The sequence below is a fragment of the Bos grunniens genome, chromosome 17 (genome assembly GCF_055505025.1).
Source record: "Bos grunniens cultivar Pamir isolate PY7600 chromosome 17, Bosgru_T2T1.0, whole genome shotgun sequence".
Taxonomy (NCBI): domain Eukaryota; kingdom Metazoa; phylum Chordata; class Mammalia; order Artiodactyla; family Bovidae; genus Bos; species Bos grunniens.
This window is the reverse complement of record NC_141181.1, coordinates 65,500,142-65,514,215: the sequence shown is the minus strand read 5'-3', so window position 1 is coordinate 65,514,215 and position 14,074 is coordinate 65,500,142. Positions and strand designations below refer to the sequence as shown.

General features: G+C 50.5%; 1 protein-coding gene across 2 annotated transcripts; it reads left to right on the top strand.

Annotated features, from left to right (window-relative positions):
• The first annotated feature begins 3,451 nt into the window (after window positions 1-3,451).
• Window positions 3,452-12,684, top strand: LHFPL7 (LHFPL tetraspan subfamily member 7). Of its 2 annotated transcripts, none has more exons than XM_086346033.1 (4): window positions 3,452-3,655; window positions 8,408-8,524; window positions 9,862-10,000; window positions 12,170-12,684. In XM_086346033.1, the coding sequence occupies exons 3-4, from the start codon at window positions 9,874-9,876 to the stop codon at window positions 12,430-12,432; spliced, it is 390 nt and encodes a 129-aa protein (XP_086202159.1). In that variant the 5' UTR covers window positions 3,452-3,655; window positions 8,408-8,524; window positions 9,862-9,873; the 3' UTR covers window positions 12,433-12,684. The 2 variants fall into 2 exon arrangements, with proteins under 2 accessions (XP_086202159.1, XP_086202157.1); XM_086346031.1 differs by having other exon boundaries at window positions 8,307-8,524.
• The last annotated feature ends 1,390 nt before the right edge of the window (window positions 12,685-14,074 follow it).

Sequence of the window (14,074 nt, the reverse complement as noted above, 5' to 3'; positions counted from 1 at the left end):
GTGGGTTGAGGGTTCTGTTGAAACTGGATGTCTCTCAGGGGCCCATTTAGCTTAGTCCTCCATCTTGGCATCTCCTCTCTATCCCAGAACTTAAGTGGGGGAGAGAGAAGACAGTCCTTTTTCTACCACTCATCACAGAAACCCCAAACCCAGATATGGCCCCAGCCCTAGCCAGCCCACTCCCAATTTTGCACCCCAAGAAATGCCCAGCTCACACCCAGTGTCAGTGCATCTACCTACATCGGGCTTTGAGGTGGCGGGGTGGGGGGGGGGTCCCAAAAGTGCCAAACTACAACTCCCAGAGTCCTCCTGGCCCCAGGAGGGGCGGGACTTCCTGGTTCAGCCCCACCTTAGCAGATTCTCCCTGCATTCCTGTGTCTTCTCTCCCAGGTCAGAGGCTGCCAGCCAGTACACACCCAGCGATTACACCCTTACCAAAGAGGTGTCAGGTTGTACATTGTTTTCAGAGCCAACACCCCACCCCTTACTCACAGTCCTGGCTTTTCTCTTCCCAAGGAGAGAGGACAGTGCCTCCCAGGGACTTTCCCAGGACTCCTTCCTTCTCTGCCATCATCTGCCCCCTCCTCAAGAAAGTCTGTCTTGATTTGGCAGCTCTGTCCAACAGAACTTTCTGCGGTGAGAGGGATGTGCTATATCTGCACTCTCCAACAATTAGCCACAGATGACCATTGAACACTTATATTTCGGCCAGTGTGACCAAGGAGCTAAGTTTTTAGTTGTATTTAATTTTAATTAAATAGCCACACATGGCTACACCTGTCTGCCACATTGAACAGGATAGCTCTAGAACTCACACATTCCCTGGCAAAGACCATATTCACATATTTTCATTGGTGCGTATTCATTTTGTTTCTCTTGTAACTCGCCTGCTTCTTGAGACTGAGAGCCAGTGTGTTCTTTGAAATGTCTTCTCTCAACACCAGGCCTTTGCCCATGCCATGGCCTCTGTCTGAATACTGTGCCCTCCGCTTGCCCATCATCTATAGCTACTACGTGTCCTTCAGATCTTAGCTTTAAGAAGCCATCCCTGACTACCATCCCCAACCCCCATGCCAAAGCCTCTGAATCTTCTAGCCCCAACTGGGCACTGATGACCCTGTTGTATAATTGCTCAATCACTTCTCTGTCTCACTTTCTAGACTGTGAGCTTGGGAGCAAACACTAGCATAATATCTGAAATAGAGTTGACCTTCAATAAGTACTCATGAAGTTCAATGTTGAATAAATGTTTTCACATAATACAGTCCTGTGCCTCATTCACGGAAATTGTACTAATGAAATATGTCATTTATTGAGCTAACTACTTCGCCTGTACTGTCTCATTAAACGTCACAACAGTCCTGTAAGAAATGCTCTATTATCTCCTTTTCACAGGTAAAGGGTCTGAAGCTCAGAGAGGTTAAGTGAATCATTCAAAGTCACACAGCTAAGATCGCAGCCTGGGTTCCCTAGAAAACAGAGCCTGAGGCAAGATTAACAAACTAATGCCTTATTGGGGATGTAATCCCAGCCTAACAAGAGTGAAGGAAAAGGGACTGTGAGACTGAGAAGGAGGGAGGGCAAATATAAGACGTTCTTGACTGAATTGGCCACAGCTTTTCAAGAAAATGCGACCAGGAGTTCCACCACTCAGGGCATCTCTGGGGGAAGCCACGTGAAATGGGCAGGGATGAGGGGCAAGAACTTCATCTGCTGGCCTGTCCCGTTTCCCCTCTGCCATTAGTGACCACTGGACCCAACCACTGCTCGTGTCTGAGCTGTGTTACTGACGCCTCCAGGCAGCCATGAGGAAAACCATCTCTGCACCCAGAAGCTCACCTGAGTCTAGGAGAGGAGGCTCCAGAACCCTGGCCCCAAGCCCTGGCCTCAGCTCCGGCCAGGTCGGCTGGGACCACAGCTGGGGCTGTTGGCAGAACGACTCAGGCCTCATCACCGCAGGCCGAGCTAGCCAAGTGGTTGCAGCAGTCTGACCCAGGCCGCCTGACCCAGGCCGAACTGCAGCAGTCTGACCCAGGCCGCCTGCGGGGGCAGGCGAGCAGAGGCTGGATGGCGTCCAGGGCTGCTGGGTGGCCGGGAAGGACACAGCTAAGCACACTTGAGAAGGTGCAACAATCACACCTGACAGAAATCAGACTGGGATTCAGATCCAGTTGAGACTAACCCCGAAGCCCTTCCACAAATATTGACTGAAAGAAAAAAGAGAATTAATATATGACTGAGTGGGAGGGAAAAAAAAACCCTGGCAATCATCTCTCCAAAACCTTGGTGTATTCCAGACGCCCTCATTTTATAGTGGAAAGACTAAGGCCCAGTAAAGCAGAGATGCTCTAAGGCCACACTAAGAGTGAGTGGCAGAGCTAGGACTTGAGTCTCAGTCTCAATCCTCCTGCTTCCCCTTTGTCTCATTTGTCGTGTCAGCATTTATGGCCTCAGAGTGATGCCTCTTGTTCTCACCTGCCCAGCATCCATTTCCCCATCCTCTGTAACAGCACCCTGGTTGTCCTCCTAGAAACCACCCCACTCCCCGCCTTTCGTTCGTGGGGTTCCAGTGTGGTGGACGTCAGGACACACCTGCTCTCATCCCCAGTCTCCCACCCTCGACCCCTAACCCTTGAGCCCAGGTCCTAGGTCCGGCCAATCAGAGGATCCCATTTCCCTGGCCACAGTCTTCGGTTCGTGGATGGGACCCATGTCTGTCCCGTGAGAGTTAATCACAGGAATTGCAGCCACTGTGTGTGAAGAAGAGCTTTCTTTTCTCCAGGGTTAATTACCTTTGGTTACCTTTCAGACAATGGAGAAGGAAATGGCAACCCACTCCAGTATTCTTGCCTGGAGAATCCCGTAGACAGGGGAGCCTGGTGGGCTGCTGTCCATGGGGTCGCACAGAGTCGGACACGACTGATGTGACTTAGCAGCCACAGCAGCTGAGCCTGGAGGCACCGGAAGCCAACACTGTGAGAGAGAATCTGCCTGAGGGTAAACCTGCCTCGGCAGGAACAGAGCTGAGAGATGGAGAGAAAGTGGGGGTGGGGGGGCACTGCTTGTTCACCTGGAGCCAGCTGTGTCTGAAGCTGTACCACAGAATTCTCAGTTATGTAAGCTGACACATTTCTCGTTTCTTGTTGAGCCAGTTGGAGTTGCACTTCCATCATTTACAGCAAAAGGCAAGACAAGCACCTACTGGATAAAGGCTTTTCAGATCCGGAACCTACTCTCTGGAAGTTCACAGCCCGCAGGGTGGATATTCAGATCCCAGAGAAATATCCCTCAACTAGAACTACCAAGGCAGAAAGGCAGAGAGCACAATGACAGGAATTTTAACACCTGGCATTTAATCTTGGTTAATCCCCATTCACACCTTCTTCTATCCCGGAAACACCACACCCTCACCCTATTCTGATTTGGGGCTGGCTTTTCTCTCTTTGCCCAGCTCACCCAGCAGCCCAGTGACAGGCTGTCAGTTTAAGAAACTGGGAAGGAAACACACACAGGCCAGCTTATCATGCTCCTGGGCTTTGTTCACCAGCCCGACTGTTTCCTTCAGATGGGAGGACGCCTGTCACCAGGTCACAGACTTACGTTCAAAACTGGAGCCTGAGAAGTAGCCACGTTGGAGGGTCTTGACCTGAAGTAGGTGAGTCTGGAGAAAAGAGGGAGGTGAGGTCAAGACTAGGGGGAGAGGAAAGTATTGTCCAGGAGCTATAATGAGCTTTAAGGGTCCACGAGCCCCTGAAATTACAGTAGTGTGTGTGTGTGTGAGTACAAGTAAGTCTGCATAAAGAATGCAGCTATGCTTTTAAATCATATTTTCAAAGGACTCCATCACCTCCAAAAGGTTAAGTCCCCCTGGTCTAGGATGTAGCCATCCTTCTGGGGGTGGATGTTTTAGTCTATTCAGGCTGCTATACACAAAGTGCCATAGATTACGTGGCTTATAACCAACAAGTTTATTTCCATCAGTTCCAGAGGCTAGGAATTCCAACATCAGGGAGATTTTGGTGTTTAGTGAGAGCCCGCTTCCTGGTATACAGATGGCTGTCTTCTTGCTACATTCTCATGCGGCAGAAGGGGCGAGGGTGGTCTCTGGGGTCTCTTTTCTAAGCTTCATGGAAGGTCCACCATCATGGCCTCTTCCCCTCCCAAAGGCTCGCCTTTTTCCAGCATCACCGTTGGGGGTAGAATTTCAACATACAAATCCGGAGGCACACAAACATTCAGTCCACTGCAACGGGGAAACAAAAGCTGGAGTCATTATGTTACATCACAGTTTGACCCAGTGCACACGGCCAGCTTGTACCGGAGCTGGAAACTCACGAGCAGCCAGGGCTGAGCAGGCTGTGTGGCTGGGAGGATGAGACGAGGAGTGCGGCTCAGCGTCCTGCCCCAACCCCGATTCGCGCGTCTTTAGATTCCAGCCTGGATGTCCGCCTGGCCCCCAGGGGCCCCTGCTCTGCGCCTGCCCCCGATGGCGTCCTGGGCGGTCCCCTGGTGTGACGCTGTGTCTGTTTGCATCCGTTGATTGATGGCTTGGTGAAATACACACCTCAGACTTCACTTGGGCTACACCACGCTCAGAGAGCTTCCCTTGTCCTGACAAACCAGCCCCTCCCGCAGCTTCCCCGTCTCAAGTAAGGACAGCTCGCCCATCCCAGGTGCCCAGGTCAAAAGCCCTGGAGGCATCTTTGCCTCCCCACCGTCCCTCACACTCCAAGTCCAGTCTATAAGCAAATCCGGTTGGCTGGACCTACCTTTGACCTTCAACATAGATCCCAAATCTGCCCCTGCCCTCCCTGTCTCTTCTCTATCCGACCCACTGACTGTCTCTCACCTGACCCACTGAAATTGCTTCCTGTTCCTTCTCCCTTGCCTTCTCTTCTGCCTCTTCTCCACCCAGCAGCCAAAGCTGACCTTTTTAAAACACTGAGACAAGTCATGTCCCACCTCTGCTCAAGACCACCCACAGAATCCCCATCTAACTCAGAAATTAAAAGCCAAAGATCTGTCATTGCCTACAAAGCCTCCCACTCTCCCCACTTCCTCATCCCTTCTAGTCACGGGGGCCTCTTTGCTTCCTGCAACATGCCAAGTACAGGCTCGCCTCAGGGCCTTTGCACCTGCTCTGCCCTCTGCCTGGAATATTCCTCCCCCATAGATCCACACGGCTTCCTCCCTCAGCTCCTGCAGAGGTCACCTTCTCACGAGGCTTTCCATGACCCTTCCCTATCCATTCACCATGTCCCTTCCTGGCTTCATTTTTCTCTGTGGCACTTATTACATCAGGCATCCTTTTGTTTTGGCCTTGCCCACTGCGTATGAGACCCTAGCTCCCTGACCAGGGATCAAACCTGTGCCCCCAGAAATGGAAGTACAGAGCCCCAATGCACTAGACCTCTAGAGAAGTCCCTACATCAGGCATCTTAGCTAAGCTAAGTCACTTCAGTCGTGTCCAACTGTGTGACCCCATAGACGGCAGCCCACCAGGCTTCCCCGTCCCTGGGATTCTCCAGGCAAGAACACTGGAGTGGGTTGCCATTTCCTTCTCCAATGCATGAAAGTGAAAAGTGAAAGTTTCCTTTTTGTTTCTCTCTCTCATGGGACTGTAAGCTCCAGGAGGACAGTTGTTTTTGTCTGTTTTCCTCACTACTAAATCCCCAGCACTAGAATAGTTCTTAGAACATAGGAGATACTCAGTAAATCTGTTGAGTGGATGGACAGATGGACCATATTGTTCTCTCTTGTTTCTCTGTCTTGCCCTCCAAACCCGAAGTTCCTCGCGGGCAGGCATGATGTTTTGTTCCCTGCTATATCTATGAAAGTCTCATAGGGCTGGGCACATAAAAGCTGAATGAATGAATGATCAACTCCTTCCAATTGACGGATGAGGACACATGGATGCCAGAATGAGAAAGGGACTTATAAGGACATAGTAAGACACTAGTAGCCACCTCTAAACTCCCAAGTCTCAGGTCCCCTCCTGCCATGGCTGTCTATGGCTCCCCTGAGCCCATCCACGCTCCCTGGCTGGAGCAGGGGAGAGGGTTGACCAAACTTTAACCCTGGGTAGCCCCTGAAAAACGCTAGGGTATTTGACTTTAAACGAATTCCTTAATATCACTTTGGGTTTAGGGCTCAGAGTCAGCAGTTCCATTCCCTGAGTTTGACACCCTGGTCCACTGCTCACTTCCTGAGGCTTCTTTTTGTCATCTGTAAAATGGGAACTCAGATAAGAGTAGTACCTACCCTACCATGGGGGAACCATGAGGCTTAAACCGAATGAGGCATTGAAAGAGTTTAGAATGGGCCTTGATGAGTGCTCAAGAAAATTGTCAACTGCCTTGAACAGCAAAGTGCTGAGCTGGAGGAGAAAATATCCAATCCCTTTCAAGTTTCCCTTAGGTGAATTCCAGCTAATTGGAACCCGGCCGGATGTGGTTTTGGGTTATAATGCCTCATTTAAGTTTCTGGGCACCTGGATGGTTGGTGTGATTTTCCCAGGTGACACTGAGCATATTATCTGGAGAACAAAACTCCTTTCAAGGTCAGAAATGCCTGGAGAGGCACTGGGGCAGCCAGAGAGAGGCAAAATCGTGGGCCTCAGTCTGCTCTGGGCTCCCCAGCTTCCTGGCTGGAATTACACCCCTCGGGATCCTGCCAACCCCAAAGTTGAGGCTGATTTCAGTGGAGGGAAAAAAAAAACAAAAAACAAAAAAACAAACCCACCCTCCCTCACTTCAAGGCACTGCATCTCATTTGCTGGCTGGCTGCCATGAAGTTTTTCTAAGCTTGGGAATAAAGTGTGTGTGCCACCTAACCCCGACCTCCCTTCTCAGGCTTAGCTCAGCCCCATCTCCCTGCAACACAGCTGCATCTGACCCCCAAGAACCTTCACAACAACCCCGCTGGCCCCACTTCCAGAGAGATGACCTCCCCAAGGTCACCCCGGGGAGTTCGTGTGTTTCTTTCTACCTCATCGCCCTGCTCAGTGATCGAACCCAACCCTATCTGCCCCCTGGATTTAGAATCTGCTTTTACAGATGGAGAAACCGAGGCCCAGGGCGACGGGGTAACTTGCTCCAAGTCACACAGCTGGCAAACGCTAGAGGGACTGGCTGGCCTCCAAGCCCAGGACTCTGGCCAAGTGTAACGTGCTGGCTGGGCTTAGGGTCCCCAAGTGAAACCCAAGGTTGAAGAGCATTGGTCCTGGAAGCTCCGTGTCTATGTCCTTGTTTGGCTCAGTGGCTCCTGACACTCGGTGCCTCTGGGCTGCCTCAGCCCTTCTGGACCTTGGTTCTGACCATCAGTGACGACTTTGGCTATTAGCAAACCACCTTCCTGCCTTAGCCTCCTCCTCCAACACTCTATTACTATTTTGGTAAGACCAAACTTGAAAGCGACTCGATTTCTCATTAACATAAATTTAAATGTCAAATAGATAACTAATAAATAGAATAAAACCATTCCAACAAATAAAAGAAAAGTCCAACCTCATCCCCCAAGTCTCACTAGACTCCGTTGCCTCCTCAAGGCTCCCCGTCTTCCAACAGAGGAGACTGACAGATGATTGGGGGGTGTTTAAGACCCTGCAGCTCTTACAGAAACTTGCTCCTTGAAGGGTTGAAGAAGAATTGAAAACTAAATAACTCAGCATCCTATGATTTAGAGACATTTAAGGATGAGTCCAGGTGCCACCTGACCTCTGTGGCAACACATTAAACAGCAATAAAGAATGCCATTTGTATACATGAAAAATACACACAGACTGAACAGTATCAGTTTTGCAAAAATACCTCCAAACAAAAAGAGAAACATTAAATAATGGTCAGAGATTGGGAGGAGGTAGCCGATGAGCAGGGTGGTTGCTAGAAACACAGCATCTGTGTGTGGTTTTGAGAAAGGTCCCTTCTCTGTGTAGAAGCAGACCTTAGGGACACTGCAAGGCTCGATAGGCAGAGTGAATGAATGAAGAAATAAATGAATGAATGAGTGAGACATGAGAGGGGGCTTGCATGGACCAGTGATGTTCATTTCCCAGGAGGACTGGTTGTGTGCCAAAGTCTGTGTAAGCACTAACGTTTATTCTAAAATTTGGAGTTTTGGCTTCCAGAATGTGTTAGGGAAGAGCTCCACCCCAGTTATGAAGACCTCCCAGAGCGTCCCAGGCCAAAGCGAAGCTAATGACCTGGGATCCAAAGACAGGACCAGATGCCTGGCTGGTGGGGAAAATGGGGACATCCTTTCCAGACCCCATTTTCCTCCTTCCACAAATCTTGTCTGTTGACTCCTAGGTCACTGACATGCCCTGATGGTGGGCAGTGTGTGGGCAGCTCTGGGGCTTTCCCTCACCTGCATCTCGGCCATCAGCCTTGTCTCCCCTGCCTGGTTCCAGACCACCACCTTCTCCTTCGGTGTCCTCACCTACTGTTCCTGGCCTCAGGGTGACAGCTGGAACCAGAGCTGTGGGACCTTCCAGTCCCTGGATGACATTCCTGACTTTGCCTGGAAGGTAAGACGTGGTCTTGTCAATGTATTGCAGTTTTGAGGGCTCAGGAGCAGGGCATTCTCAAATGCATTAGCGCAAAAAAAAAAAAGCCAAGTTCTGCCCACCTCCGTTCCAACCTCTGACTCTGTAGGTATGGGGTGGGGTCTGGCAATGTGAATTTTAGCAAACACCCAGGATGATTCTGAAGGCAGCTGCTGGCCCACGCAGTGCCTTTATACAAATTAGGAAATGGTGCCCCTTCCTCAGGACACTGTACGGCCATCTGCTGGAGAATTACTATAATCAATAGGCATTTCTGTGCTGACTCCCAGCTCCTAGAGTTGTGCAGTGCACAACCTGTACACACCTGCCTGGTCACCCTCTAAGCACCGCTAGGTTTGAAAACCACGGCTAAGATGTCGAAAGTCTCTGTTTTGATGCAAATTACCAATTCCACAATCGGGACAATGGGTTGGGATGCCCAGTTCAGCACCTCTAAGCAAGCCTGTGTGTGTGGTTAGTTCAGTCTGACTCTTTTTGACCCCAGGGACTCTTGCATCACATTCACTGGCAGGTGGATTCTTTGCCACCAGGCCACCTGGGAAGCCCATCTAAGGAAGATTACACAGCCTTCAAAACCAGTACAAAGGTGCCTCTCTTGGTGACCCTGCTGTATAGCAGGTACTCAGTAAAGAGAAGGTGAAGGTGAAGTCGCTCAGTCGGGTCCGACTCTCTGCGACCCCATGGACTGTAGCCTACCAGGCTTCTTCATATAGTCAAAGCTATGGTTTTTCCAGTAGTCATGTACAGCTTTGAGAGTTGGACCATAGCAAAGGCTGAGCGCTGAATAATCGATGCTTTTGAGCTGTGGTGCTGAAGATGACTCTTCGAGTCCTTTAGACAGCAAGGAGATCAAAACAGCCAATCCTAAAGGAAGTCAACCCTGAATATTCATTGGAAGGACTGGTGCTGAAGCTGAAGCTGAAGCTCCAATACTTTGGCCACCTGATGTGAAGAGCCGACTCATTGGAAAAGACCCTGATGCTGGGCAAGACTGAGGGCAGGAGGAGAAGGGGACAACAGAGGATGAGATGGTTGGATGGTATCACTGACTCAATGGACATGAGTTTGAGCAAAATCAGGGAGATAATGAAGGACAGGGAAGCCTGGCGTGCTACAGTCCATAGGGTTGCAAAGAGTCAGACACGACTTAGTGACTAAAGAATAACAACAACAAAACAGGGATAATAATAGCACAGACCTTGGGGGGTTTCGAGGACTCAGCAGCTAATCAGTTAAGCAGAGGGAGTGCATGACTGCCCCACCCCAGTCGACACTGTCCTTCTCTCTCTTCCTGGCAGGTTTCAGCTGCAATGCTCCTTGGAGGCTGGCTCCTATTGGCTTTCAGTGCAATTCTCCTCCTGTCCTGGGCCCTTGCCCCCAAAGGACTGTGCCCATGGAGGGGCAGTGGTCCAGTGCCAGGGGTACAGGCAGCAGCAGGTAACTTTGATGTCACATACAAGTGTTCCAGACATGTTTTGGAATGAATGGATGAATGAATGAGCGAGCCTATAAGCAGAGACTTGCCTCCTGGTTGAATTTCAGAGATAAACCCTACGACTGCAGACTATTCCTGATCCTTTAACTAGCCAGAAATTGGGGGTAGGGAATGATATCCTTAACATCACTCTCTCTGGCCCTTATCCAACCCCAATCCTAAAAGTTGTCCTCCTTGTTTCTCTCCTGAGCATCCACTTTGCATCATTTTTACCAGGACCACATATACAGTTGGGCAGGTTGTGCACTGCACAAGGGCATCCAGCTGAGGCTGGGGGTGCTGAGACCTGCGTTTGCCCAGAAGAAATGTTGTTGTTTCTGTTGTTTAGTCACTAAGTTGTGTCCAACGCTTCTGTGACCCCATGGGCTGTACCCGCCAGGTGCCTCTGTCCATGGAATTCTCCAGGCAAGAATACTGGAGTAGGTTGCCATTTCCTTCTCCACGGGACCTTCGCAATCCAGGGATCAAACCCGTATCTCCTGCTTGGCAGGTAGATCATTTATCACTGAGCCACCTCCAAAGCCCCCAAGCCCAGAGGGTTGCTTTTCTCTAATTCACACATCGGCTTTGGATGATCTAGCTCAGGACTCGGTGGTAACCCTCATCCAATTAATTCTCCACCATCTCCCACCTGGATTAGAGGTGACTACCTCACACATCTCTCTGCTGCCACCCTTATCCCCTAGAGTCTGTTTGCCACACCTTGGCCAAGTGAGACCTGTTAAAACTGAAATCAGATCAAGCCACCGCATCAGTGACTTCCTGTTACCCATGAGGCTCCACTGAGGAGGCCTTATTCCTTCATTGACCTCACCTCTTAACTGGCTTCGCCAGGCTCAGCACACGCCAGCCACATTGGCTTGCTTTCTGTTGCTCATAAGCACCAAGCTTGTTCCCTCTGCCTGGAATGTTCTCTTCTCAGATCTTCACAGCTTGCTCCTCCCACTTTATTAAGGGCACTGCTCAAATACCTCTCTCAGTGGGGGTCTCCCATGACCTCAAGGTAAGGGAGCTCCCCTCTCCTTAGAGTCTCCTTCCTCCTGCCTTGCTTTCTATTTTTTTATAGCCTGAAATATCTCATCTGCCTACCTGATTGTGTGCATCTCTCTCCACGAGAACATCAGCTCTGCGAGGTCAAGGACACGTCTGCCTTGACATCACCAGCATCTGACACAGTGCTCCGCACGTAGAGCTCACTAGATATTTGCCGAATCAATGAGTGGAGACACAGTCCTTGTCATCAGCTTTCACAGTGTCTAGTGGGGGTGGCAGTTATAACTCGGTGGATATTTGGCACAATAGGATGAGCACAGGATGTAAGGAAAAACTCCAAGAGGGACCTGACTCAGTGTTTAGAGGGGGTGTTAAGGAAGGCTTCCTGGAAGAGGCGTCACTGAGATGAATCTGAAAGGATGAGTAGGAAGTTAACCAAATGTGGAAGGGCATTTCGGGTAATGTGAACATCAGGGGCAAAGGCACAGAGAGACAAGACAGCAAGGCACAGTCAAGGAACTCCAAGTAGACAAGTGTGGCTGAAAGGGGGCTGGAGGTCACGTGACTCTCCTGAGCTGGGACTGCCTCCAAAGTGAGGAGGTATCTGGTTCATTTGCTTAGTATCTCTAGTGCCTTCCACAGAGCCCCTGACAGTTTTGCGGAATGAATACACGGACGGATGGGTGGGTTGGTGGATGCGTGGAGTGGGGTGTGTGAGTAGGTGGGTGAGCTGATGGATGCATGCATCAGTAGATGTAATACTGAATATATGGATGAATGGCTAGATGGATGGGGAAAACGGATGGGGGAATGGATGGATGCAGGGATTGGTGGGGGGCATGGGGCTAAGGGGGTGGTTGGACAGATGGATGGATGAGTGAATGGATAGGTAGAGGAATGGAGAGCCTGAGTGGACTAGAAAGTGGTTGAAAGGGTGGGTGAGTAGGTGGACAGATGGGTGGAAGGCTGCTTGAGTGATAGGTGGATACAAGGATAGGTGAGCCAATGAATAAGTGAATGGATGATGGATGATGAGTGAGTGGATGGGAGGACTGGGATGCGAAGTCAGCCCAGGGCCCCTGAACCAACACACCGGCTTTCCTTCCTGCTGTCTCCAGCCATCGCCACCATCATGGGCCTGCTGGTTTTCCCCATCAGCTTGGCCTCGCCGTTCGCCAAGGAAGCCTGCGTAGCCTCCTCCATGTACCATGGTGGTCAGTGCCAGCTAGGCTGGGGCTATGTGACCGCCATCCTCAACGCAGTTCTGGCCAGCCTCCTGCCCGTGATCAGGCGGCCCCACGTGACTGAGGTCCAGAGGAGGACCATCTTCTTCTCCAGTGACACTGAGAGCATCATCCTTGTGCCAGAAACGACCAAATGAAAATATCTCAGGAGGAGAAAAAGAGCCCAGGCTAGAGTTGTATGAAATCACCACACACCCAGGTTCAAATCCCACCTCTGCTGCTTGCTTGCCATGTGGCCTCAGGCAAATCGCCTCATCTCTCTGGACCTCAGTGTATAACTTCTGTAAAATGGGGCGGGGGAGGGGGTTGAAATAATGCCTACCTCGGAGGGCAGTTATGAGAATTAAGATGCTGTGTATAAATAAAGCCCTTAGCATATGTTAGGCAAACTTTAGCTATTATTATTGTAATCCTGACCCCCGAGGATTGTGGTGAGCATAAATCTATTCATGAAAAGTGCCTGGGGGCAATTCTGGATCCATGGTCATCACTCAGATACTACACCTTTCAATGGGTATGTGCATATTCTCTCTCTCTTCCCTTCAGTTCTGTAACTCCTCCTCTTGGTGAATCTGGAAAGTATTCATTTTCCCATCAATGAGAACGTCCCCTTATAAATGAGAGCTGGTCCAGTGTTGGGGTGGGGATTCGGCGGGGAGTGGGGTCAGGCATTAAGGACCTGTCTCACCCCTTCATGCAATAACCCCACTGATGTGAAAACCTCACCGTTACTTGGGGCACACGAGGCCCCTTGAGACCCAGTCCTGACCTCTCTCTTCAGCTTCTTTCTTGTCACCCACCCGACCCCGCGCCTCTCTCTCCGGCCGTGCTGACTTCTGAGCCCACAGTCCGTCTCTTCACAGCTCCACACTGCTCTCTCTGCCATGGGGTACTGGAGCCAGCCTGTCACCTTTGCCGATCATGACCCAGTGCCCTGCTTTGGGAGCAGCACCTTCATCCTCCCTTCGGATGTGACCCTCAGCCACTTTCTGACTGCTTAGCCAATCGGGAATGGTCAGAATGACTGGTTCAGAGATGGGCCTGGGACCTGTATAAACCAGCATGGAGGAGAGCGGAGCCACGAGATGGACACAGATGGAGCGCTAAGGAGTTCACTTGACTACCTGGATCCAGCCACACCTGCTCCCCCACCCGCAGGACCCATGGTGACAGGCAGCTCCAGGCTGGCATCCCTCTAGCTTGTGGCTGCACGGGAAGAAAGCGTGAGCCACTCTCTTCCCAGGGAAGGAAGCTGATTGGCCAGGAGTGGGTCATGTGTCCCCCTGGGGAGAGGGGGCTGTCAGCAATCTAGACTAGAAGGCTACAGTTATAATGTAGGCGATATAGTTTCCCAGAAGATGGGAGAAGTTGCTGGTCCTGGAATGGGGCAAGGATGCTGAGCAAGCGAAAAACTTTCAATGCCCAACTCCTCTCCTTAAGGGAAACTTGGTTATCCTCATTTCACAGAAGTGAAGACTGTAGATCCGAGAGACAGAGTCACTTGCCCAAAGTCACACAGCTGATTGGTGGCAGAGCTGGGATTTGAATCCAGGGCTGTCAGACTCTGTGATGGAGGCAGAATGCCATCTCTGCCCTGACCTAGCTCATCAAACTCTTTTGGTTTTAAACATTCAACTAAGACCATATGTAAACAACAGTACTATATTATTATAGCAATTCTATTATTTTGAAAAACACATCGGCCACTGAGAATGCAGCCTGCATTCATCTCTCAGAAAATAAGGACTATAATTACTTTTACAAAGTCACAGAATAACG